The sequence below is a fragment of the Ursus americanus genome, chromosome 2 (genome assembly GCF_024610735.1).
Source record: "Ursus americanus isolate L20-20 chromosome 2, mUrsAme1.1.p, whole genome shotgun sequence".
NCBI classification, from domain to species: domain Eukaryota; kingdom Metazoa; phylum Chordata; class Mammalia; order Carnivora; family Ursidae; genus Ursus; species Ursus americanus.
Genome location: NC_142128.1, coordinates 90,347,025 through 90,374,048, shown reverse-complemented (window position 1 = coordinate 90,374,048; position 27,024 = coordinate 90,347,025). Strand labels below are relative to the sequence as shown.

At 35.6% G+C, this 27,024-nt stretch overlaps 1 protein-coding gene across 4 annotated transcripts in view; it reads right to left on the bottom strand.

Annotated features, from left to right (window-relative positions):
- The window catches only part of COP1 (COP1 E3 ubiquitin ligase), a 241,315-nt gene that overhangs the window by 175,631 nt on the left and 38,660 nt on the right, over positions 1–27,024 (bottom strand). For 2 of the 4 annotated variants that reach the window (XM_045811397.2, XM_045811394.2), the window contains exons 4-6: positions 26,022–26,098; positions 25,219–25,338; positions 10,846–10,914 (exon numbers count right to left, since the gene is read on the bottom strand). In XM_045811397.2, coding sequence (XP_045667353.2) covers positions 10,846–10,914; positions 25,219–25,338; positions 26,022–26,098 — 266 coding nt within the window. The remainder of the gene's footprint in view (positions 1–10,845; positions 10,915–25,218; positions 25,339–26,021; positions 26,099–27,024) is intronic. The other 2 variants (XM_045811396.2, XM_045811398.2) reach the window with 1 other exon arrangement.

Genomic DNA, 27,024 nt, shown 5'->3' with positions numbered 1-27,024 from the left:
TTGGGGGTTACTAAAAATAGTAACAAACACATGTGATGGAGAAATGTTTGAAGCTCAGCCCTAAGCCTATATTAATAGCAAGGCCACTTTCAACACAGCATGTTGTGCCAAAACCCAAAGAAAACTTAAAAAACATTTAAATTTAAAAGGTAAAGTTTCAGGCACGCCTGAGTGGCTCAGCCCATTGAACATCCAACTCTTGATTTTGGCTCAGGTCATGACCTCAGGATTGGGAGATCGAGCCCTGCATCAGGCTGTGCACTCAGAATGGAAACCGCTTGAGATTCTCTCTCTCCCTCACCCTTTGTCCCTCCTCCCACTTGCACACACATTCAACCTCTCTCTTGAAAAAAAAAAAAAGTGAAGTTTCAGAATTCCAGAAGACTAAAACGTAAAAGAATTTGAAAATAAGAAGCCCTTTTTTATTGACATTTGCTTTGCTGCACATAGGTGTCATTGGTACTTATTTATCCGACCTACACTCATGATTTGATAAAAATATACTGAAGTATTAAAATTAGTGTGTGAATTTTGTTTTTTAAAAGCTAGTACAGTTAGGGGTGCCCGAGTGGCTCGGTCAGTTAAGCATCTGCCTTCAGTTCAGGTCGTGATCCCGAGGTCCTGGGATTGAGCCCTACGTTGGGGCTCCCCACTCAGCAGGGAATCAGCTTCTTCCTCTCCCTCTGCCTCTCCCCCCCACCCTGCTTCTGCTCTCTCTAGTGCATACTCACTCTCTCTCTCAAGTAAATAAATAAAATCTTTAAAAAAAATAAAAAAATAAAAGCTAATATAATTAGAATAAATTGTAGCTGCCAAGACTATCTCAATCATCTGACATATTCAATTCTGAACAAAAGAATACTCGTATACTTTCAGAAAAAAACTGTGTTAAAAAGAGAGTAGCAAAATTTAACATATATATAAAAACAATAATGAGATACCACTGTATATCTATTAGAACATCCAAAATCCAGAACAATGACAACACCCGATGCTGACAATAATGTGCATCAGTAGGAAGTCTCACTTATTCCTGGCGGGAAAGAGAAACAGTACAACCACTTTGGAAGACAGTTTGGCAATTTCACTAAGTAAACATAATTCTAGTATATGACTCAGTAATCATAATCCTTAGTATTTACCCAAAGGAGCTGAAAAGTTGTATGTCTACACAAAACCATATTTACAGCAGCTTTATTCATAATTGCTAATTGCATACTTGGAAGCAACCAAGATGTCCTTCAGTAGGCAAAGGGTAAACAGTATCACATCCAGACAATGGAATACTACTTAGTACTAAGAAGAAATGGGCTCTAGGGGCGCCTGGGTGGAGCAGTCGTTAAGCGTCTGCCTTCGGCTCAGGGCGTGATCCCGGCGATCTGGGATTGAGTCCCACATCAGGCTCTTCCGCTAGGATCCTAGCCTGCTTCCTCCTCTCCCACTCCCCCTGCTGTGTTCCCTCTCTCGCTGGCTATCTCTCTGTCAAATAAATAAATAAAATCTTAAAAAAAAAAAAAAAAAGAAGAAATGGGCTCTAAAACATATAAAGACATGAATGAAACTTAAATGCATATTACTAAGTGAAAAAAAGCCAATGTGAAAGGCTATATACTATATAATTCCAATTCTATAATATTCTGGAAAAGACAAAACCAAAGAAATAGTAAAAACCAGTGATTGCCAGGGGTTGGAGGTGGAAAATGGGATGAATAGGTGGAGCACAGAAGAATTTAAAGGCAATGAGAATACTCTGTATGATACTATAATGATGGATACGTGTCATTACACATTTCTCCAAACCCAAAGAATGTACTAAACCAAGAGAGAACCCCAAAGTAAACTACGGACTTTGGGTGATTATAACATGCCAGGTTCATGAGTTATAACAAATGTACCCTCTCGTGAGGGATGCCAATAATTGGGGAGGTTTTGCACACGTGAGGGCAACGAGTACATGGGAAATCTCTGCATCTTCCTCTCACTTTTGCTGTGAACCTAAAACTTCTGTTAAAAAAAAAAGTCTTTATTTATATGTGTGTATATACACATATACACATACAACACACAGATACATTCATTCCAAAAGTTACTACCAAAAGCAAAGCTCATTTAGCCATATGAAGTACAAACTAAGACTTTAAGACCATACCACTACCCCATAAACATATACATACTTAACACCTAAATTCTGTAATGTCAGACAGGCTTAATTACGACCTTCATTCAGTCCTATGACTATAACTTTAAGTTGAAAAGAAAGCATAAAACAAGCAAGAAGAAAAGAAGAGAAGAGAAAAAAGGAAAGAAAAAAGAAAAGGAAAGTAAAGAAAAGAGAAGAATAGAAAAGAAAAGAGGGAGGGAGATAAGAGAAAGAAAGAAAGAAAGAAAGAAAGAAAGAAAGAAAGAAAGAAAGAAAGAAAGAAAGAAAGAAAGAAAGAAAGAAAGAGGGAGGGAGGGAAATCTGACTACAGGTGACATAATGAGATGGCTTATTTAAAAGTCAATGTAAATAGATGCCAGTACTGTGTTAGGTTATAAACATAATGTAATATCTATAGTAACTCCTAAAAATCTATAAAGAAAAGTACTCAAAACCACTATAAATAAATAAAAATGGAATTCTAAAAAACATTCAAGTAAAAAGAAAACAAAAACAATAAAACCAACAGAGAAAAGAAACGTAAAACAATAATAAAATGGTAGGCTCAAGTCATAACATTCACGTTAAATGTAAATGGTCTAAATATATTAGGATGAATCTGGCAGAGTGGACAAAAAAATCTCTGCTGTCTAGAAGAAACTCACCTCAAATATAATTATTCAGTAATTCACCTAACATGGAAACAAAGCTCAGTAAAAATGCAGAAAATTCTCGCAATACATTTAACAAACTTTACATGACAGCATACAATTGTAGAAAACACATTCTCTTTCAAACACAAATATTTCAAAATTTAACCACTAGGTGACAGTGCAAATATCATATTCAAAGGAATAAAACACAAAGTATTTTCTGACAACAATGTAATCAAAACAGAAATCGCCAACAGAAAGATAAAAAGAAAATCCCAATGTCCAAATAACTTTACTTCTAAATAACCCACAGGCCTGAGAAAAACTATAATGAAAATTAAAAATTATTTTGAACTAAAGAATAACAAACAGAACGCCATACTAAAATCATTAGATGCAAATGGCCTTAAATCCCTATATTAGGGGGAAAAAGGTCTCTATAATAATATGTACACTCAAGTTAACAAATTAGAAAAGGAACAATAAAATAAAACCAAAGAAAGTAAAACAGTAGAAAATGTAAAGAGCATAAATTAGTAAAATGGAAAGCAAAAATAAAATAGGAAACATAAACAATGACAACAGTTGGTTCTTTGAGATAGACTCATAAAATCGATACATCCTGGGCAAGACTTGATCAAGAAAAAAAGAGGAAAAGACAAAGCAGTAATAAGCAGAGTCAGGAATGAAAGATACCACTAAAAACTCTGGGAGCATTCAAAAAACTTAATACTAAAACCAATATGCCAATAATTTGAAAATTTAGATGAAACAGACAACTCCTAGAAAAAGTATAACATGTTACAGGTGATATTTATAACAAAAACTGAATAAGCATAACTGTTGTATAACAGTTATTCTGTTATTTTAGAACAGAATAAATGAATAAGCACATAAGTGTTGCAGTAAGTGAATCAATAGTTTAAACCTTTCTGCAAGCAAACAACAAATCCAGAGGGGTCCTTCAATAAAATCTTCAAACATTCAGCAAAGATATCCTTTCTAGACTATACAAATTCCTTCAGAAAATAGAAAGAGGGTACATTCCCCAACTCATTTGACTAAAGCAACAATCTTTATAGCAAAGCTGGACACGATCAGTGTAAGAAAAAACTTACAGCACAATGTCACTAATGAAAATAGATGCAAAATCCAAAACCAAGTATCTGCAAACCAAACAATATAGAAGAGGCTACACATCATGGCCACGTTTGGTTTACAAAAGGAATACAAGTAGGGCAAACAACCATCCTGGTGGGGTTTCCTAGAATGCAGAATGTTCAGTGATAAAACTAGAATACACCTGGGCAAATTAGGATGGTTGATCACCCTAGGTGCAAAGTTGATTGACCCTTTAATATTAAACCAATCTATTTAACAACATTAACAAAATGAGAAAAAAAAGTGAGTATCACCTCAGATGCACAAAAACTTTGGAGAATACTCAATCCCCACTCATGATTAAAGGGGAAAAAAGTCCTCTTAGGAAACTGGGAATAGAAATTTACTTCCTTGAAAGAAAGAACCTACAAAAAACCCTCCAGAAAACATCATACCTAATGGTGACACGTCGAAAGCTTTCATTTGAGATCAGCACCAAGACTAGGATGCCCCGCTATCACCACTTCTATTCATCATTGTACCGGATGTCCTAGCCAGCAGAGTAAGACAAGAAAAATAAATAAAAGATATAAGGATCATAAAGAAAGAAACTAAACTGTCATTATTTGCAGATGACGATGTGTATACGGAAGACATAAAAGAATCTACAAATAAATTATCAGAATTAAGGAGAATGTAATAAGGTTGCTGGATACAAAAAAAATTATCTATGAAAATCAACTGTATTTCTCTATATCAGCAACAAACAGTAAGAAACTGAAATCGAAGACACAGACATTGTTTATAATAGTATAAAAAAATGAAGACCTAAGAACAAATCTAAAAGAAAGGTGTGTAATACCCTGAAAAATATCAAAATTTTGGAAGACATTCTTTTTTTTTATTTTTTTTTAAAGATTTTATTTATTTATTTGACAGAGAGAGAGGCAGCGAGAGAGGGAACACAAGCAGGGGGAGTGGGAGAGGGAGAAGCAGGCTTCCTGTTGAGCAGGGAGCCTGATGCGGGACTTGATCCCAGAATGCTAGGATCATGACCTGAGCCCAAGGCAGATGCTTAAGGACTGAGCCACCCAGGCACCCAAAATTTTGGAAGACATTCTTAAGGGCCAAATTATAAACAGAGAAATACCACATTCACGGGTCAGAAGACTCAATACTGTATACAGATATACTCTCCCATGTTGATCTATGGAGTCAAAGTAATCCCAATAAAAATCACAGCAGGTTTACCATGAAACTATACCAGGTGGTTGTAAAATTTATATAGAAATAGCAAGAGCCATAAATAGCTAAGAATTTGCTATTAATAGCTAAGAAGAACAGTAATTTAAAGTTCCAGTATTAAATACAATGTAGTTCTGCCAGAAAGATAGACAAATAGGCCAGTGAAGCACAAAAGAGAGCCTAGAAATGGACCCTCACATATGAGGACACATTATGCATGACAAAGGTGGTGCTTCAGAGCAATAGGAAAAGGAGGGACTTTTTAATTAAGGATGCTTGGACAACTGGATATCCATATGAAAAGCTGCCTATCCCTCACATTATACACAATAATAAATTCCCAAACAGATTATAATCTTAATGTAAAAGACAAAAAAAATTAAGCTTCAAGTACTTAATATGGCAAAATGTCTTCATGACCTCAGGTCGGAAATTCTTCACCTAACACAAAAGGCACTAATTATAACAGAAAAGACCAATCAATTTAACTCTATTAAAAACCGAAACATTTGTCAACTGACATCATTAAGATAAGGAAATAAGCAGCCCAATTAGATGAAGAAAATATTTGCTGAAGATAGATAGATAGGAGGAAGAATTTTTATCTAAAATATATAAACAATAAACCATTAAGAAAATCAACTAAGTAGAAAAGATGCAAAAAGCTTCAAACAAGTACTTTACACATACACAAAAAATCCAAATGGCCAACAAAAAACATAGTATGCTCAATCTCTTTAGTCATTAGGGAAATGCAAATTAAAACAACAAAGAAACAGCAATACGTACTCGCAAGATCAGCTAAAGTGAGAAAGTCTGTTGTGATACCAAGTACTGGCAAGAATACAGTGCAAAAGGAACATGCATACACGCCTACCTGTAAGAAGAGTAACTAATACAACTACTTAGGAAAACAGTTTCTTATCTACTAAAGTTGAAGACATATATTGTCCTATGACTCATCAATTCCACTCCTACATACATACCATAGATATATATGCATAGATACACCTGGGTACATATACAAGACAGTAGCATTGTTTGTGAATAGGCCACAATTGAAAAGAACCCAAAAGTCCTTCAACAACAAAACTGGGTATATTCATTTAATAAAATACTATACACAAAACTAATCAATGATAGCCATATACAACAATATGGATGAACCTTAACACTGAGTCAGAGAAGAACAGAACAAACATTACAAGCTGCAGAAATAAATATATTAAAGCTTAAAAAAGCAAGTTATAACTACTAAGGCAACAAAATAGTAAAGAAAAACAGGAAAGTGATAAATATCAGTATATTGACCACCTAATACGCCAGGGAGAAAGCTATAATCCAGAAAGGTTAGGCAGGACTGTTAAATCAGGATGGTGGTTACATGGATGGTCACTCTATCATAAATCTTTAAACTGTAAATTTGTTTTATGGACTTTTCTATGTTTTATTTCATACAGAAACACTGTAAAATTAGTTCACTGGAATTATCAAAACTATCCTATTACAATAAACAGGTACCACAAATATCCAGAAGTATATTTTAAAATTAAATCAAATTAAATATAGGACAATTGTTGAAATGCTAGTACAAATTTAGCTTTTACATAAAACCCAAAGCTCCTTTGTTCAATCAGACCATGAACAAAGAATAACATTTTCATTTAAATACGTATACTTATTAAATGCTGTGGTAGGCAGAATCTAAGATAGCCTCCAAGGATTCCCACTTAGTAACCACACCCTCATGTAATTCCCTCTCTTGGTGTGGGCTGCATTTAATGATTTGCTTCTAATGACCAGAAAATAGCACATGTGCTGGGATGTAACTTCCAAGATTAAGTTACAAAAATTATGTAACTGCTATCCTCAAAATGCTCTTTCTCACTTGCTCCCTCTGCGAGAAGCCAGCAGCTATGTAGAAAGCTCCCTATGGAGAAGCCCGAGCGGGAAGAAATTGGTATCTCTATCTAACAGCCAGTAGGTGAGCTTGGAAGGGTTCCTATCCTGGTCAAACTCTGAGGTAACTGCTGCCCTGGCCAACACCTTGATTGTAGCCTGGTAGAAACCCTGAGCCAAGGAACTCAGTTACACTGCACCATAATTCCTGACGCAAGATACTAAATGTTTATTTTTTTTAAGTCATCAAATTGGAGCATAACTTGTCACACGGTAATAGATAACTAATGCAAATGCCTACTACTATGTGCCCTTCTCTTAATATCTGAAAAAGAGTCAGTAGGGGAAAATTACTCAAAAATTAAATGTAGGTTTCTAATAGACCAAAAGGACTAGCAAGATATGATACTGAAGTAAATAAGTACGTTAAATCTGAAAAGCAGATTTAATTTCTTAGATTGGTATACATCAATATCTAAACCAACACTCATCATAACCCCAATAAAAATTAAGTCTAAGATCACAAAGTTAATTTCCAACATATGAATGCTAATCTTAGGAAAATAAATTCAAAAAGGAGTAGTTTGCCTCCTGGTCAGCCTACATTTTGCTTGAATAAGTTCAAGTATAAATTATACAACAGGAGACAAGACCTCTAACAACTATATTCATTTTGAGGATTAAGCATGCAAATACTTTATAATACATGCAAGAAAATATAATCATTAACTTCATTCTGTCTGTACTAAATCATGAGGTATTAATCAATGAATTTCCTAAACTAAGTTTTATTTTTTTATTTATTTGAGAGAGAGAGAGAGAAAACATGCACACAAGCGGGAGGAAGGGGAGGAGGAGGAAGAGCAGAGGAAACGGAAAGACTCTCAAGCAGGCTCCACATCCAGGGAGGAACCTGCCCCACATCAATCTCACAACCCTGAGATCATGACCTGAGCCAAAATCCAGAGTCAGACGCTCATCTGACTGAGCCACCCAAGCACCCCTAAAGTTTATTACGATTACATAGCACTACTGTACCTGACTCCAATTATGAAGAAATTTGTGAAATTCAAAGTAATTTTTAATTTTTTTTAAACTGTAAGTTTTTAAAGTCTGTTAACCTAGCACTAAATTTTCAAATTTGTAGAACTTTGTTAACCTAGCTCCTCAGAGTCTCTTGTATAATTAAACCTGAAATACTCAAAATCACTCAATCACGGGTACATTAAAAAAAAGAAAACCAAAATGTATTAATGACAATATAATATGTGCACAAAAAAGGCAACAATATCCGGAAGTACTTAGAACTAGCACACTTCTTGGTTAAACTGTCCACCATCAGAATATATGGTTCGGGGGGTGGGGGGGAGAAATCATTCAATCGCAAGGATCAAACTAAAATTAAGCTGTACAATTCTAAAGCACAATTAACCCAGACATTTAAAGACAAAAATATACAAACAATGGTACTAAGAGCTGTGTGATCAAACACAGTATCTTAGAAGATATTGTTCAAGGCCATCAGTCACCACATCAGAGAGAGGACAAATTCATATTACGAGGAAGAGTTATTTACTGGGAAACAACTCTCTATCAATCTCTCCCATTTCAGGACATGCTGTCATAGCTTTTGTTCCAAATTATCTTTTCAAGGATGTTTCTACAGCAAATACCCTAGCAATACAGAAATAGTGACTTTTTCCAGGACAGAGGGCAGATTTGTTTTCTGATCAATATGGTAAAAATAGTATCTCCCTAAAGGGCAAAGACTAGACAGGTTTTCCAGCAGACTCCTTTAGAAGACTGGGATTCCCTAAGCTCAAGGTTCCTTGTTACATAAATCCACTGTATGTGCAGCATTCACCTGAGCCCATCTCTACATCGCCCCTATGGGACTTGAGAGTCCAAGAAAAGATGCAAACACGCAACAGCTGTGCCAGATGTGCCATAATAAAGTCTTGTATCTCCAGCACAGAAGTCTCATCATGGAACTGACAGCACAAAGGAAACTGTGACAGGCTAATTTGTCAGCCTGCTAGTAAGGTATTAATCTCAGAATCTTCACAAGTTTTTTTTAGAGTTACGTACTGTATCTTTATTACCTGAGACATTTTCAAATCTAACAATTTTGTTGCAAGCATTAAAAGATACCCAGAAAAGCACTGAAAAACCTCAGGGACTAACGAAAACCTTAAGTAATACAGGACACAGATAATGAACAGCCATTTAATTTAACCCCTAGCCATCCCCATGTTTGGACTGTACACTTAATTGAGTCATTTACTCATTCACTATCAGGTAATTTCTCATGTACTTAATCCCACTTTCAATGAGTTCAAAGTCTAAGGCAGAAAGAGGCATACGGAACTACTGCAAAACAATTTCACATTCTGTTTTAAAGTTGGGAGATATGTACGGAATATGAAAAACCATCACTTTTCCAAAGAATTTTCTATAAGAAAAAGATGTTGAATGTACATATTAAATTAATAATTTTATTTCCATATATAACATTTTCAGCTTTGCTAGTCAAAGCGTAGTCCAAGGACCAAGAATATCATCACCTGAAGCGTGCTAGAAATGCAGATTATGGGGCTCCAAAACATACACCCTTAATCAGAACTTCGATTCTAACAAGATCTTCAGGTGATTCTTACACATACTGAAGTTTAAAAAGTCCCCACCAAAAAAGAAAATAAAAAAATCAAGAGGAATAAATTTTACACTTGATCTTAACCAAAAGGCCAAGAAGCAACAGAATAATAAATTTTAAATTTATACTGAAGATAATGTTTTTTGTTAATAGACATATTAAAATCACAATTATTAGCTCAGCAAAACTTAAGGATAAGAGAAAAATAGTCATAAACCATATAAAGAATATTTAGCTATTAACAATATCATTATACAGAAAAATACAATTTGAACAAAGTAAGAAAAAGTTAAAAAACAGACATCATGAATGTCAAAAAAGGGGAAAATATCAAACTAGATAATGTAAAGGTTCTGACAATGCTCACTAACAGAACTTCATCAAAATAAAAACATCTCTCATCTTTTTATTTTCACAAATAATAGTCTAGAACTTAGCACATTACAGACGTTACATGTATTTTTTAAATGACTAAAAAACAACCTAATTAGACAACTTAAAATAAAAATATAAGAGATTTGTGACAGGAATTTAAATACAAAACTGCTTTCAAAGTTATGTTAGCATTCTCCCTATAGCACAGGATTTTGCCTTTGATTTTCCCATATTTTGTACAAGTGTGAAATGACTAAGGAATTTTATGAACGTTAAATTAGTACATTCTGATTATAAGATTACTAATAAAAAAATCATCTTTTTGCTATCTTTCATGTCTTCTACTTTCCAGATTCTAAGTAGGTAGCTATATTTTTACTTCTATTTTCCCCCAGGGTGCATTTTTGCCATAAGGTAAATTTGCAACACATTCTAAAGACTTTATTATCTAAAATTTCCAAAATTCTCTTTTCAGGGTGAAGGGTAGGCTGTCATTTGATAATTCTCTTTTCTATTTTTTATCGCTTTGAGGTAAGTCATTGTATTCAATCCTACAAAAAACTTTTCAGCAAATCTCCCAAAAGGGATTTTTAAAATATCAAGTTCTAAGGTAAAAGAAGTTAAAATAACAAAGAGTTAGAAAACCGCCTACAACTCAAATGCTTTTTAAATGTTTATATAAACTTTTTAGCGTGAAATCTCTTTACAAAAATGGGGAAAAGTGGTAATAGTCAGCAACAGTAAATGAAACATTATGTAAAAGATACAAAATAATATACCTCTCTTTTATTTCTTCTTGCAACCTTGAGGAATTCCATAAGGATCTGTAGTTGGGCTGCATGTGATTCCTATAAAAGAAAATTATAATTGTTCTTTTAAAAATATAACTACAAGTTCAAAGTTTTCTTTAACACCACAGTATAACCAGTATGAAGCAAATTCATGCATCCATTTAAGTTAGCCTATTACTTCTACTTAATCAGTTTTCCCATTCACTAAGTGGGATTTTTAAAAGCAAGCCATTTTTAGGGTGCCTGCGTAGCTCAGTTGGTTAAGCCTCTGCCTTCCACTCGGTCATGATCCCAGGGTCCTGGGATGGATATCCGCATCAGGCTCGCTGCCCAGTGGGCAGTCTGCTTCTTCTTCTGACCCTGCCCCCATGTGTACTCTCCATCTCTCTCTCTGAAATAAATAAAATCTTTAAAACAACAACAACAACAACAACAAGCCATTTTCCCCAAAACTAAAACTAATTTTAAGAAACAAGTGTTTTAAATTACAGTCCTCATCTACCATGCTGAAAAAACTATTTATGTGAAATGGCAATTCTGTTATCTGTCCCAGCTTTCTCTTCCAACCAAACTAACAGAATATCAAGACAAAAATCACAGTGGAATCAACATAGTTTCTAGACACTAAGATCACTTTCTCCATAAGAATTCCATTTGCAGGAGAATAAGGAATATGGAAGGAATCCGTATCTTCAGAAATTAAACTTACTATTTGTGGTTATTACCACTCACACAGATGTGAGAGTTAATATATTTCCACAGAAAACTTCAGTCAAAATCAAACATTTAAAAACAAATCTTTCAATATAATCAAGTGGAGGGAAAAGTAAATAACCCAAATTGGTAAGTGAAACAAACATGTAACAGATAAAAGATAATTATAAGCTTGACATTTTCTGGATATAAAATATAAAATTGCAAATATTTATCTTTTACCGTTAAAATTCACACAAAGAACCAAGTAATTCCAGGCGAACCTGATGAATGAATATATGTAAAAGAGTATCAAAAGCTAAAAATGGAATGAGATGGCTTATAAACAAAGGTAACTCTTTGATTTCTTATATACTTGAAAAAATAATAATAATGCTGAGTAAATCACTTCCAAATCAAAGATTAATAAAATTTTCATCTACCTTGCTATGCAACAGAATTATCTGGGGCATTTGTTGAAATAAACACAGGGACAGGAATCTTTGTTTAACAACTCCCCAGATGGTAAGAATAAGCCAGTCAAAACTTGCAAAATCACTAAGATATTACTCATACCACAAAGGCATAGCCATCCCACTCCCAGAGTCTATCCCCCCTGAGGAGAGAGAAGGAATCTTTATATTTTAAACGTAAGAGGCAAAATAGGTCAATGAAATGTTTAAGTCAAGACAATAAGGACGAGGGAGAACAAATATGAAGTGACAATCACATTAGGATATTCCCATTAACATAACTGAATTAATGTTTCATAACTGAATAAACTTATAAAACACAGTATCATGAAGATATAAAGTGATGTTTTCTCCAAAGACTTTATTGGCAACATGGCATCATTAAAATCATATCTCTCAATAATCAGTCTCAATGTAAATGGCCTAAATGCTCCGATAAAACACCACAGGGATGCAGATTGGATAAAAAGACATGACCCATCCATTTGCTGTCTACAAGAGACTCATTTTGAACCCAAAGATACATTCAGACTGAAAGTAAAGGGATGGAATACAATCTTTCATGCCAATGGACCTCAAAGGAAAGCTGGGGTAGCAATTCTCATATCAGACAGATTGGATTTTAAACTAAAGACTATAGTTAGAGACACAGAAGGGCACTATATTATTCTTAAAGGATGTATACAACAAGTGGATATGACAATTATAAATATATATGCCCCCACCAGGGGAGCAGCAAGATACACAAGCCAACTCTTGTGTATCTCAAAGCTACCAAACTCATTCTATGAGGCCAATATTACCTTGATCCCCAAACCAGGCAAAGACCCCATCAAAAAGGAGAATTACAGACTGATTTCCCTAATGAATATGGATGCCAAAATCCTCAACAAGATCCTGGCTAATAGAATCCAACAGTACATTAAAAGGATTATCCATCATGACCAAGTGGGATTCATACCTGGGATGCAAGCATGGTTCAACATTCGCAAATCGATCAGCGTGATACATCATAACAAGAAAAGACTCAGGAACCATATGATCCTCTCAATTGATGCAGAAAAAGCATTTGATAAAATACAGCATCCTTTCCTGATTAAAACCCTTCAGAGTGTAGGAATAGAGGGTACATTTCTCAATCTCATAAAAGCCATCTATGAAAAGCCTACAGCAAATATTATTCTCAATGGGGAAAAGCTGGAAGCCTTTCCCTGAAGATCAGGAACACGACAAGGACGCCCACTCTCGCCACGCCACTATTATTCAACAAAGTACTAGAAGTCCTTGCAACAGCAATCAGACAACAAAAAGGGTTTTAAAAGGTATCCAAATCGGCAAAGACGTCAAAATGTCTCTCTTCGCAGATGACATGATACTCTATATGGAAAACCCAGAAGAATCTACTCCCAAGCTATTAGAAGTTATAGAGCAATTCAGTAATGTGGTGGGATACAAAATCGATGCTCAGAAATCAGCTGCATTTCTATACACAAATAATGAGACTGAAGAAAGAGAAATTAGGGAATCCATCCCATTTACAATAGCACCAAAAACCATACGTTACCTTGGAATTAACTTAACCAGAGACGTAAAGGACCTATATTCTAGAAACTATAAATCACTCTTGAAAGACATTGAGGAAGACACAAAAAGAAGGAAAAATATTCCATGCTCATGGATTGGAAGAATTAACACAGTTAAAATGTCCATGCTACCCAGAGCTATCTACACTTTCAATGCTATCCCGATCAAAATACTGAGGACATTTTTCAAAGAACTGGAACAAATAGCCCTTAAATTTGTATGGAACCAGAAAAGGCCCCGAATCTCCAAGGAACTGTTGAAAAGGAAAAACAAAGCTGGGGGCATCACAATGCCAGATTTCGAGCTGTACTACAAAGCTGTGATCACAAAGACAGCATGGTACTGGCACAAAAACAGACACATAGACCAATGGAACAGAATAGAGAACCCAGAAATGGACCCTCGGCTCTTTGGGCAACTACTCTTTGATAAAGCAGGAAAAAACATCCGGTGGAAAAAAGACAGTCTCTTCAATAAATGGTGCTGGGAAAATTGGACAGCTACATGCAAAAGAATGAAACTTGACCACTCTCTCACACCATACACAAAGATAAACTCCAAATGGATGAAAGACCTCGATGTGAGACAGGAATCCATCAAAATCCTAGAGGAGAACATGGGCAGCAACCTCTATGACATCTACCACAGCAACCTTTTTCATGACACATCTCCAAAGGCAAGGGAAACAAAAGACAAAATGAACTTGTGGGACTTCATCAAGATAAAAAACTTCTGCACAGCCAAGGAAACAGTCAAAAAAACTAAGAGGCAGCCCACGGAATGGGAGAATATATTTGCAAATGACACTACAGATAAAGGACTGGTACCCAAGATCTACAAAGAACTTCTCAAACTCAATACGCGAGAAACAAATAAATCAAAAAATGGGCAGGAGATATGAACAGACATTTTTCCAATGAAGACATACAAATGGCTAACAGACACATGAAAAAATGTTAAAAATCATTAGCCATCAGGGAAATTCAAATCAAAACCACACTGAGATACCACCTTACACCAGTTAGAATGGCAAAAATAGACAAGGCAAGAAACAGCAATTGTTGGAGAGGATGTGGAGAAAAGGGATCCCTCCTACATTGTTGGTGGGAATGCAGGTTGGTGCAGCCACTCTGGAAAAAAATGTGGAGGTCCCTTAAAAAGTTAAAAATTGAGCTACCCTATGACCCAGCCATTGCACTACTGGGTATTTACCCCAAAGATACAGACGTAGTGAAGAGAAGGGCCATATGCACCCCAATGTTCATAGCAGCATTGTCCACAATAGCCAAATCGTGGAAGGAACCAAGATGCCCTTCAACAGATGACTGGATTAAGAAGTTGTGGTCCATATATACAATGGAATATTACTCAGCTATCAGGAAGAACGAATTCTCAACATTTGCTGCAACATGGACGGCACTGGAGGAGATAATGCTAAGTGAAATAAGTCAAGCAGAGAAAGACAATTATCATATGATTTCTCTCATCTATGGAACATAAGAACTAGGAAGATCGGTAGGGGAAGAAAGGGATAAAGAAAGGGGGGTAATCAGAAGGGGGAATGAAGCATGAGAGACTATGGACTCTGAGAAACAAACTGAGGGCTGCAGAGGGGAGGGGGGTGGGGGAATGGGATAGACTGGTGATGGGTAGTAAGGAGGGCACGTATTGCATGGTGCACTGGGTGTTGTACGCAACTAATGAATCATCGAACTTTACATCGGAAACAGGGGATGTACTGTATGGTGACTAACGTAATAAAAAAACTTTAAAATAAATTTTTTAAAAAAGTGATGTTTTCTCGCGAAACAAACTGGTATTTATAAGACCTTAGACACATTCCTGAAAAGTAAGTTAAACTATCACAGAGAACAAATTGACAGGGGCTCTGTGTCCCAACAATGGTGACAAATACCCTCTGCATCTTTCTTAGAACTTCTTTACGCTAATTATCTATCACTGTCTACAGGTTATTTGGTTAGAGCGCAAAGGCCATATCTTTATACAAAAAGGAACATACACAGTCAACGTTCTTAATTCATTTGCAAAGGATGTGAACAAACTACCTTCAAAATACTAACTTCGACTACTTCATTTCAGTCTATCAACTATGACATGTAAATAAGGTAAGAATGCAACTGATTTGGAGAAAGGGGGAGAAAGCCCCCAAAGCCTCAAGGTCAAAGGAAAACTAGGACCAACTAGTACACCTGGAATTTAACTCAGCAAATGGCATCTCTTCTGAAATTTAATCGTCTTTAAAGGAATAATTTCAAGAAAGGAGATAAATAGCAAATTTCTGAAACTATAATTTCATATGTAAATATAAAAGTACATAAAAGAAATAGTACACAATTTAAAAAGAAAATGCTTAAAAATGGGAAGAATACAGCCGATTTTATCAAAATAAAATAGCCATATAATGTTCTGTTAGAACTGTCTCAGAAATTGGGGGCGCCTGGATGGCACAGTGTTTAAGCATCTGCCTTTGGCTCAGGGCGTGATCCCGGCGTTATGGGATCGAGCCCCACATCAGGCTCTTCCACTATGAGCCTGCTTCTTCCTCTCCCACTCCCCCTGCTTGTGTTCCCTCTCTTGCTGGCTGTCTCTATCTCTGTCGAATAAATAAATTAAAAAAAAAAAAAAAAAGAACTGTCTCAGAAATTGAACAGGAAAGTAATACTTTAAATAAGTCATTTAACCCACCACTAAAAGTAAAGTACAAGAAGGTAATTCTCTAATCATTTCTTGCAATTGCCAAAGCTTCCATCAATGATATGATCATTTAGCCTAATTATCTCATTTTCAGATGAGGAAACTGGAGTAAAAGTGAAAAAAAAATTAAGAAAAAAAGAAGAAATATATTTAGATTCTTATTCTCCACCCTTAGTGCTCTGCAATATAGCAAGTTTTATCACATTTGTCCCATCTGGTTTACAGTCAATTGTCTCAAAAGAGACCACGTCTGATCTGAAAAGGAATATGCTTCAATTTTTTATTAAACATTGGTTTTGTATTTTTCAAATCTTTTCTGCAATTAACTTTTTTATTCTAAAAATCACATAAGATTATCTCTACTATGAAAACAGAAGCAACTGCCTGATCATAGCCCACAGGTGAATTATATAATTAACTCTTCATGTCCCAATTCCATATCCCTCTGATATTGGCTTCTAAAGAACTTTCCAACTGGGTAAAAATACACTGGTCAGACCTATGAGAAGATCTAGTCTAACTAACCTTTATATATTTTACTAGAAATGAATAATATGGGCCTTATAAGCTTAGATACTATGAGTTCATCTTCCCAAGAAGAGTTAACTCTGAGTAGTTTCTCAAAGGAGGGCAACTGGAATTTTGAAGGAAGAAATGTTTCCTTATACAAGACTTTCCAAGTAGAACAATAAGGCATGTTATTTAGAAATTAGAAGTAAAAACAAAAGTTTGCTCCTAGGAGTTAATATTAAAGATAAGGAGTAATGTAACTGAGGACTGCTGATTTTTTGCTATAAACCTTTTAAGATCGTTTGACTTTGTAAATTAGGAGAATATTTTACTTAGATTTTTGTTTTTCAAAGGAAGGAGAAGGCAAAGAGGGTCAGGGGAACAAGAAAGAAGACAAGATAAAACTTTCCAGATATGTCAGGAAGCCAAAAGTTCTAGCATTATACCCTAAAAACACTGTAAAATCTTATCAATGTCTCCCCTACTTGGCTTCGGGTTTTTTATCTATAAAATAAGCATGTAAAACTTCACAAATGAGCCATATTGCCAGATCTTACACAAATGTTACTATTATTTGATAATTTTTCTCTGTATCAATACATAGTTTCCTTAAAACTGCCAAAAAAAACTCTACAGTATATGCACTTCTGGTATTATGACTAGCTACAATAGCCTTGAACAGCTGAGGATACATGTAGGCTTTTTTTTTTCTTAATATTTTATTCATTTATTTGACAGAGAGAGAGAGACAGTGAGAGGGGGAACACAAGCAGGGGGAGCGGGAGAGAAACAGGCTCCCTGCCAAGCAGGGAGCCCATCATGGGGCTAGATCCCAGGACTCTGGGATCACAACCTGAGCCAAAGGCAGATGCCTAACGACTGAGCCACCCAGGAGCCCCACATGTAGACCTTTCAAAGCATACGTGGACACAGAGTTTTAAGGGAATTAATTCCCAAATTCTCAACCTTCAATATCTGTTCATCAGACATCATTCCATTTCTAAACTCCAACCTCTTCTTTCAAAATTTCTTTTCATTCTTTAAAGAAGTTTAAAAATGGATGGTAGGTGGGGGAAAGATGTATCTTTAACCCACCTGAAATTTACCTTGATACAGTCTCTGGGGTATGAAAGGCTCTAGAACAGCAAAACAAAGAAATAAAATACTGCTGCTTAAAAAAGCGAATTACTTTAAGTAAAGACTAGATAACAAAACTTTTTATAAAAATAACAACTCTTCGGGCACCTGGGTGACTCAGTCAGTTAAGCATCCAACTTGTGATTTCGGCTCAGGTCATGATCTCATGGGTCCTGAGACTGAGGCCCCGCATCAGGCTCAGCAATCAGTGGGGAGTCTGCTTGAGAGTCTCTCCCTCCGCCCCTCCCCCAACATGGGTGCACACTCTCTCAAATAAATAAATATTATTTTAAGAATAACCAATCTTTTATAAATTACTCTTAAGACTAGATAACAAATCTCTTTTTAAGTCAAGTAATTTCCAGTTCTTTGCATTGAACAACAAGAATTATGAATCAAAAACTGACAGCTAGAAGAAAAATTTTTAAATCCATAGTCGTATTAGTAAATTAATATACCTCTCTGCACTGGAAAGGGTTTTACTGTGAAAATTTTTTAATAGGGATGCCTAAGTGGTTCAGTCGGTTAAGCGTCTGCCTTTCAGCTCAGGTCATGATCCCAGGGTGCTGGGATCAAATCCAACATCAGGCTCCTTGCTCAGCAGGGAGCTTGCTTCTCCCTCTGCCTGCCTATTCCCTCTGTTTATGCTCTCTCTGTCTCTCTCTCTGACAAATAAATAAAATCTTAAAAGAAAAAAAAATTTTTTTAATAAAAATTGTTAAATAGAAGATACAAACACCCAATTAAATAATTAAATGTAAAGAATATAAATGATCCCCTGAAACAATTTCAAAACATGTGCTTCAGGGGCACCTGGGTGGCTCAGTTGTTAAGCATCTGCCTTCGGCTCAGCACGTGATCCAAGAGTCCTGGGATCAAGCACCGCATCGGGCTCCCTGCTCTGCGGGGAGCCTGCTTCTTCCTCTCCCACTCCCCCTGCTTGTGTTCCCTCTCTCGCTGGCTGTCTCTCTCTCTGACAAATGAATAAATAAAATCTTTTAAAAAAAAAGGAAAAAGAAAAAGAAAACATGTGCTTCAAAATATACAAGGAATAGGGGCATCTGGGTGGTTCAGTCACTTAAGCACCTGCCTTCAGCTCAGGTCGATTCTGGAGTCCTGGCATCAAGCCCCACATTAGGCTCCCTCCTCAGCAGGGAGCCTCCTTCCCCTTCCCTGCCCCTCCCCCAGGCTCATGATCTCTCTCTCTCTCTCTCTCTCTCAATCTCTCAAATAAATAAAATCTTTAAAATATATAAGAGGAATATTTATAAAAAGTGACAATATAAATAGTACATAGAATAAGCAACTAAAATTTCAAAGAACTGTTATCATATACACACATTCACAATACAAAATATTTAAGTTAAAAAAAATAGTAACCAACACTCTTCAGATTATAATGTAAAAGGTTACTCCCAGTAACAATAAAAAAGAGATAAACTAAAAAGTAAAATACTACAGTTGACCCTTAAACAGCACAGGAATTAGGGACACCAATCCCCAGCACAGTCGAAAATCCACATATAACTTTCAACCTTCCAAAATTTTAACTACTAATAGCCTACTGTTGACCAGAAGCCTTACTTATAACATAGTCGATTAATATAGTCTGCACATGTATTATATACTATATTCTTACAATAAAGTAAGCTAAAGATAGTAAAATGTTTTTAAAAAGAAATCACAAAGAAAATATTTTTATAGTATTTATTTTTTAAAAACCTGTGTATAAGTGGACTTACACAGCTCAAACCCATGTTGTTCAAGGGTCAACTATACTCTTTAAAGTCAACGGACTGAAACCAAAGCAACAACTGAACCCAAACTCAGCTAAATTCCCAATTAGACCAAAGAGAGATAAATCTCTTATCCTTGCTCCCTGACAATGGAAAAGGCAATACCTTTCAAGAAGATAGTATTAACTACTGGAGTCTCTATACACTTTTGAATACAGAATGTCTAAGCTACAATTTAAAAAATTAAAAGACATGCAAAGATGGAAAGTCAAAAGAAAAAACAGGTAAAAGAATGAAATTAACAGATGATCCAAATGCTGGAATGGGCAAAAAGGACTTTAAAACATTACTAAACATTGTTAAGGAATTAAGAGGAGGGTGCCTGGGTGGCTCAGCAGTGAAGTGTCTGCCTTCGCTCAGGTCATGATCCTGGGGACCTGGGATCGAGTCCCACATCAGCCTCCCTGCTCAGCGGGGAGCCTGCTCCTCCCTCTCCTGCTCCTCCCTCTCCTGCTCCTCCTGCTCGTGTTCTTTCTCTCTCTGTGAAATTAATAAATAAAATCTTTTAAAAAAAAAAAAAAAAGGAATTAAGAGGAAAAGTAGACAATACAAGTGAAACAAATGAATTACAGAAAAGAAATGGAAAGAACAAAATGTTAATCTTAGCAATGAAGAATTATGGAGTGCCTGGCTGGCTCAGTCAGAAGAGCATGTGACTCTTGATCTGAGGGTCATGAGTTCCAATCCCACACTGGGTATAGAGATTACTTATAGATAAACATTGAAAAAAAATGAAGAATACAAAGTCTGAAATAAAAAAAAATATTGGATGGGGTTAGAAGGAGACTGGACAGGCTGAGGAAAGAAATAATGAACTCAAAGACAGTCCAATATAAATTATTTATACCAATTCGTAGACAGAAAAGAACACCAGAAATATGTAGGATAATATAAAACATTATAACATATAACTGGAATCCTAGAGGAAAAGGAAAGTATAGGGCTGAATAAACCTTCATCATGTTCAAAGAACAGATCCTCTGGTACTGTAAAACAAACAAGATAAATATTTTTTAAATAAAACTAAAAAATATCAGTCAAGCTACAGAAAACCAATATCAAAAAGAGTATCTCTTAAGAAAAACAAAAGAGGGGCGCCTGGGTGGCACAGCGGTTAAGCGTCTGCCTTCGGCTCAGGGCGTGATCCCGGCGTTATGGGATCGAGCCCCACATCGGGCTCTTCTGCTATGAGCCTGCTTCTTCCTCTCCCACTCCCCCTGCTTGTGTTCCCTCTCTTGCTGGCTGTCTCTATCTCTATCGAATAAATAAATAAAACCTTTAAAAAAAAAAAAAAAGAATGTCTTAAAAGCAACTAAAGAGAAAAAAGCTATACCACCTTCAGGGAAAGAATAGTAAGAATGACTGCTAATTTCATCAAAAACAAAGAAGTAAAAAGACAATGAAAACATATCTTTAAAGTACTAAAAAGAAAAAAAAATAACTAGACTTCCATAGAGAACAGAACTATCAGCTCTGCAAGAAATAGTAAAAAAAAAAAAAAAAGTTATATTGACAAAAGGAAATGAGCAAGATAGCAGCTCAGATACACAAGAAAAAAATGAAAACATCTGAAAGGGTAAATTGGACTTAAAGAGGATTTTTTATTTTTGTGGGGGGTTTTTTGCATCATATCTTCGAAAGTCTATTAACTAAAACAAAAACAAATATTTAGTGAGGTTGAGTAACAATCACAAAAAGCAGGACTTTGGTAAACTGAATTATTGTGAACTTTTACATTTTCCATAAAATAGTATATATTCAGTATTCACTATGAATACATCATCCATGAAGTAGCATACTATAAACTCAAGGTTGGCTATAAAAAGTATTTTATAGGGGCGCCTGGGTGGCTCAGTCGTTAAGCGTCTGCCTTCGGCTCAGGGCATGATCCCAGGGTCCTGGGATCGAGCCCCGTATTGGGCTCCCTGCTTTGCTAGGAGCCTACTTCTTCCTCTCCCACTCCCCCTCCTTGTGTTCCCTCTCTCGCTGGCTGTCTCTCTCTCTGTCAAATGAATAAATAAAATCTTTAAAAAAAAAAAAGTATTTTATAATCTTTAGAGAAACCACTAGAAATACAATTTTAGAAGTACGTGAAAAATAGAGAAGATAAAAGGTAATACTAAAATGGAAAATCCTAGAAACTTGATTTCTAAAGAAGGCAAGAAAAGAAGAACACAGAATAAATAATATATGGAAAAATAGAAAATACCAAAGTGGCAGACCTCAAACCTGACAATATCAATAATTATATTACATTAAAATGAACTTAAGAACTTGAATTAAATAAGTTTATTTGAGTGTGTTTAAAAAAAGAAACTCAGGGACACCTGGGTGGCTCAGTCGGTTGGCTCAGTCTGCCTTCAGCTCGGGGCATGCGAATCCCATATTGGGCTCCTTGCTCAGCAAGGAGCCTGCTTCTGCCTGCCGCTCCCCCTGCTTGAACTCTCTCTCTCTGACAAATAAATAAAATCTTTAAAAATATATATATATATATAAAAAGAAACGCAACTACATACTATTAAGAGATACATTTTTAAAACACAAGGACAATGATGGAATAAAGTAAAAAAATGAAGAAGGACATACCACGGAAGCTCTAATCATAACTAAGCTACTGAGGCTATCAAAAAATATAAAAGCAGACTTCAGAACAAAAAATATTTCCAGCAATAAACATACACAATTCATAATGGAAAGGGGCTAGTATGTCCAGAAGACATAACAATCCTAAACATGTATATGCCAAAAAACAGGCTTCAAAATACATTAGGCAAAAATCACAATTAATGAAAAATAGACAAAATTATATTTTTAACACACCCTTATCAGTATATAGAAATAAAATATATGACAAAATATAGTACAAATGCCAGAAGAGAGGAAATGAAGTATATTATTCTAAGATTCCTATAATACAGATGAAGGGTATTACTTGAAGTTACAATGTAACAACAATTATATTAAAAATCCAAAAGTGGGCGCTTGGGTGACTCAGTCGGTTGAGTGTCTGCCTTCAGCACAGGTTGTAAATCTCAGGGTCCTGGGATCAAGTCCCGCATCAGGCTCCCTGCTTAGCAGAGAATCTGCTTCTCTCTCTGCTCTTCCCCCACCCTCATATTCTCCCCCCGGCTCAAATAAATAAAATCTAAAAAAACAAAAACAAAACAAAACAAAAAACAAACAAAAGCAACCACTAAGAAACAAAACAAAAACTTACGTGATAAACCCACAAAGCAAATAAAATGGAATCAAGAAAAATACCCAATCTAAAATCATATAAATGTCTGACCACAATGCAATTCAACTAAAATTCAATTACCAAAATATCTATTTGGAAAAGTAGCAACATCCAAAACACACACACACACACATATACACACACAACCATCAGACTATCATATTGGCAATAACTAAAAACGAGAAAATACCAGGTGTTCATATAGTACAAACCCAGAGAAGAGCAACCTGGCAATATCTGGCAAGTTAAAATGTGCATGTAAATTCTATACACAGTAATTTCATTCCTTAAATCACTAAATGTATATACATGAGCACAAGAAAACATGTATAACAATATTAAATGTTAATACTGACACTCACAGCTAAGATTTAGGAAGAACATAAATGTCCATCATAGGGGAATAGATATGTTCGTGCAATGGATCACCATATATAAGTTAAAATGAACTAGATCTATATTTACCAACACAAACCTCAAAAAGTAAACAAAGAGGCATATGTCAAAAGGATAACTACAATATGAAACTTTTTATATAAACTTCTTTTAATTTTAATTTATTTATTTTTGAGAGAGAGAGAGCAAGTACACACAGGAGCGTGCAAGCAGCAGAGGGAGAGGAAGAGAATCTAAAGCAGGGTCCATGCCCCGCACAGAGCCCAATTTACAAAGACTGATTGATTGATTTACTTGAGACAGAAAGAGCACGCATGTGTGCATGGGGGAGAGGGCAGAGGAAGAGAACTGTGGTAACACTGCACAATACATGTACGTCAAGTCATTATGCTGGGTATGTTAAGCTTATACAGTGATATATGTCAGTTATACCTCAGTAAAACTGAAAGAAAAAAATAAATAAAGCCCCCTCTCCCAAAAAATATGGGAGAAATTTCCACCAGCCCGGCCCCCCTCCCAGAATGGGAGAATCATTTTGGTAAGCATAACCTCAGCTACTCCCTTCTTCTACTAAGATTCCCATTGGATCAGATGGAATCCAGATCTAAGCTATATTAATAATCTACCCATAGAATTTTTTTTTTTTAAGATTTTATTTATTTATTCGACAGAGATAGAGACAGCCAGCGAGAGAGGGAACACAAGCAGGGGGAGTGGGAGAGGAAGAAGCAGGCTCATAGCGGAGGAGCCTGATGTGGGGCTCAATCCCACAACGCCGGGATCACGCCCTGAGCCGAAGGCAGTCACTCAACCGCTGTGCCACCCAGGCGCCCCTACCCATAGAACTTTTTAAACTGAAATTGGAAAGGAAGTCCCTTTTCTTCTTTCAAAAAACATAAATATAAATGAAGAAAGTGCAAATCACCACATTATGTTATAAACATCTAAGAAAAGAAAATCAGACCTGTCCCAAAGAAACAGACACGATAAGCACCAAAGAAAGATCCAACAACATTCAAGTGCCTGATCTCATTTCCTTAGAGTCTCCAGAGAAGCTGACTATGGTTCCAATCCTCCCAATATTCAGTTGTTAAAACTCTTCCTTTTCACATATGTTAGTTACTCACTCCCTTACCCTGTCAACAGATACCCCCTTTTTGTTTAAGCTAGATCAGAGGGGAATCTACTTATGCTAAGGTGTTGAGTTGCTCCTAATAGATCGTATTCAATTCCAAATACATGCAAACTGACATTTTATATTGTTTATATTTTATGTTGTTCATATTTATTTATATGAAATAAATGCAATTTTACATTTATTTACATTTTATTACATGAAACAGGATATATTTAGTTCCAGTTCCCATCTTTCTAAATGCCTTTATTTAAGCCATACACTACAACTGTCACCAACAGACACCTCCTAAAAGGATTTTATGTAGGTAAAAATAATCTCTATTTTCTCTTCCAAATGTCATGTGAATAAGGGACGATCTGGCAAGGAATATATTCATTATAAGAAAAATGACCAATATAATTATTCCCTATTAAAATGAAACTGTACTTTCTCATGATCTTTCTTATCACTGTTTTTCTTCATATAAACTGGCCACTACAACTTATAAGAAATTTGTATTTTCTTTCCCTTAAAAAAGGGGAATCTGTTAGAAATGACACCTTGCGCATGCTCTTTCTTATTGAATAAAATTGGACGGACTGAGTGACAGATACTACCCTATTATTTTTAAACATTTCTGGATCTTTTTCAGTGCAATAAAGACCACCAATTAAAATTTTTTAAAGTTCAACTGCCACTTACTGCTTCCAGTTGTTTCTTCTTCTGGACTAGTAATTCCAACATGAGGTTGACATTGGCCAAATCAAGGTTATCTTGATCAGTTCCCAACAAATCCTGAAATATTTGCCACCTGTGGCCATTCTAAAAATGAAGAAACACAGTAACTTCCTAAGAAGATTGTTTTAAAGAGCCTAAAATAAATGTTTAACTGCTACTTTCTAATATGTTTATTACATAGACATCAAAAATACACTATAATATTTTAACCTACTTCCTAGCCAGTGGTTCCCCACTGCCTTCTAATTATAAATTAAACACTACTTCTCCCTTAAATCAATCTTGGTAACAGATACAGAAGGCATATTCAAGAAAAATGTTAAGTGAGCACATCTAAAGGTGTAATTCCCTTCAAAATAAGTGCTTGGATTTTAATTATTTGTCTAGCTATATTTCAACTTTGCACTTGGTAACGTATTAATTTAGGCTCACTTCCCTCAATAATTTAGGACTGATTCTCTTAAACTGAGAATCTTCCAACAGTTTTTCCAAATTACCAACCATAGTTCCACCCTGCCATATAATCCTCCAAATGTCGTGTATTACAAGCCAACTCTGACTCCATGTGATCCCAGAAGACCTTTCAAAAGATGATCACTAAATTTTAGACAATGCAGTTAACAAAGTTCTTTATTAAGCAGAATAATCTTAAACAAATTTTCTTTCAAAAAAAATCAATGACATACTAAGCTTTAATATCTAATACTAAACCAATAAAAACAACAAATCGAAATTTACTAAAAATAGTAATAAGAGTTGAAACATACGGTGCTACTCACTGAGTGGTCCAATTTGAACCTCTTTTCCTCAAATCTTTGCTTCTGTTTGAGAATGAGCTCATTCACTGAAAAGAGAAACAAAACAAAAAGCACATATAATTTGTATTGTTGTCAAATGTACCATCTAATTCTTCTGTTTAAACGCGTTCTATTTTTACTTTTAAAAGCCCCCAAATTAAAAAGATGCTAAGCCAAAAATGCTAGGTTTTCATTTTACTTCAAATCAGAAAACAAATATGCCACAGATTCTAATGCTACAACTGCTATTATTACTACCACTATTATTAAAGGAGAATTCTCTGGAATATGTGCTTTCTCGTACATATCTCAATGATGACACTATCAGCAACTGGAGGGAGACAATTCCTCACTGTGTGAGGCTGTTCCATTCTCCACATGGTACCTAGTTGATTCTATAAGGTAGACACTAAGGATTTTTATTTGTTCTCCTTTTTGTTATCTTCCTATAAATACCATGGCAGATACTGTCAGTTACCTATCCAAAACCATCTCCCCCCCTTTTTCTAAAACAACATATAATTTTTTTCCAAGCCACATACTTTCGGAAAAGCTAAGTTCCACCCCAGTCCAATGGTATGATTCTTGACTAACCTAAGCCAATCTAGGCATTCATACCCTTGGCATAATTGACATGGGACTAAGTTTGTGACCTACTTTTAACCAATGAAGAGTATGCTGTCTTTCACAACAAAAAGGATAGGAAGAAAACAAGTTCTTTCCCTCCCTTCATTAAGAGATGATACCTGGAACTGCTCAGAGCCATCCTGCAATCTTGGGGGGAGCTAGTCAAAGAACCAATACACGCTGGGATAGCGGAACAGAAAGATGGAAAGACCTTGATCCTATCACAGAACCACTGAATTAATCAATTCTACAAATTCTTTTCTTCTGTCTTTAACAATTAACTGATAACAACAAACGAACAAAAACAACAAAAAATCTGATAAAGAAAAAGAAACTAGCACTCAGT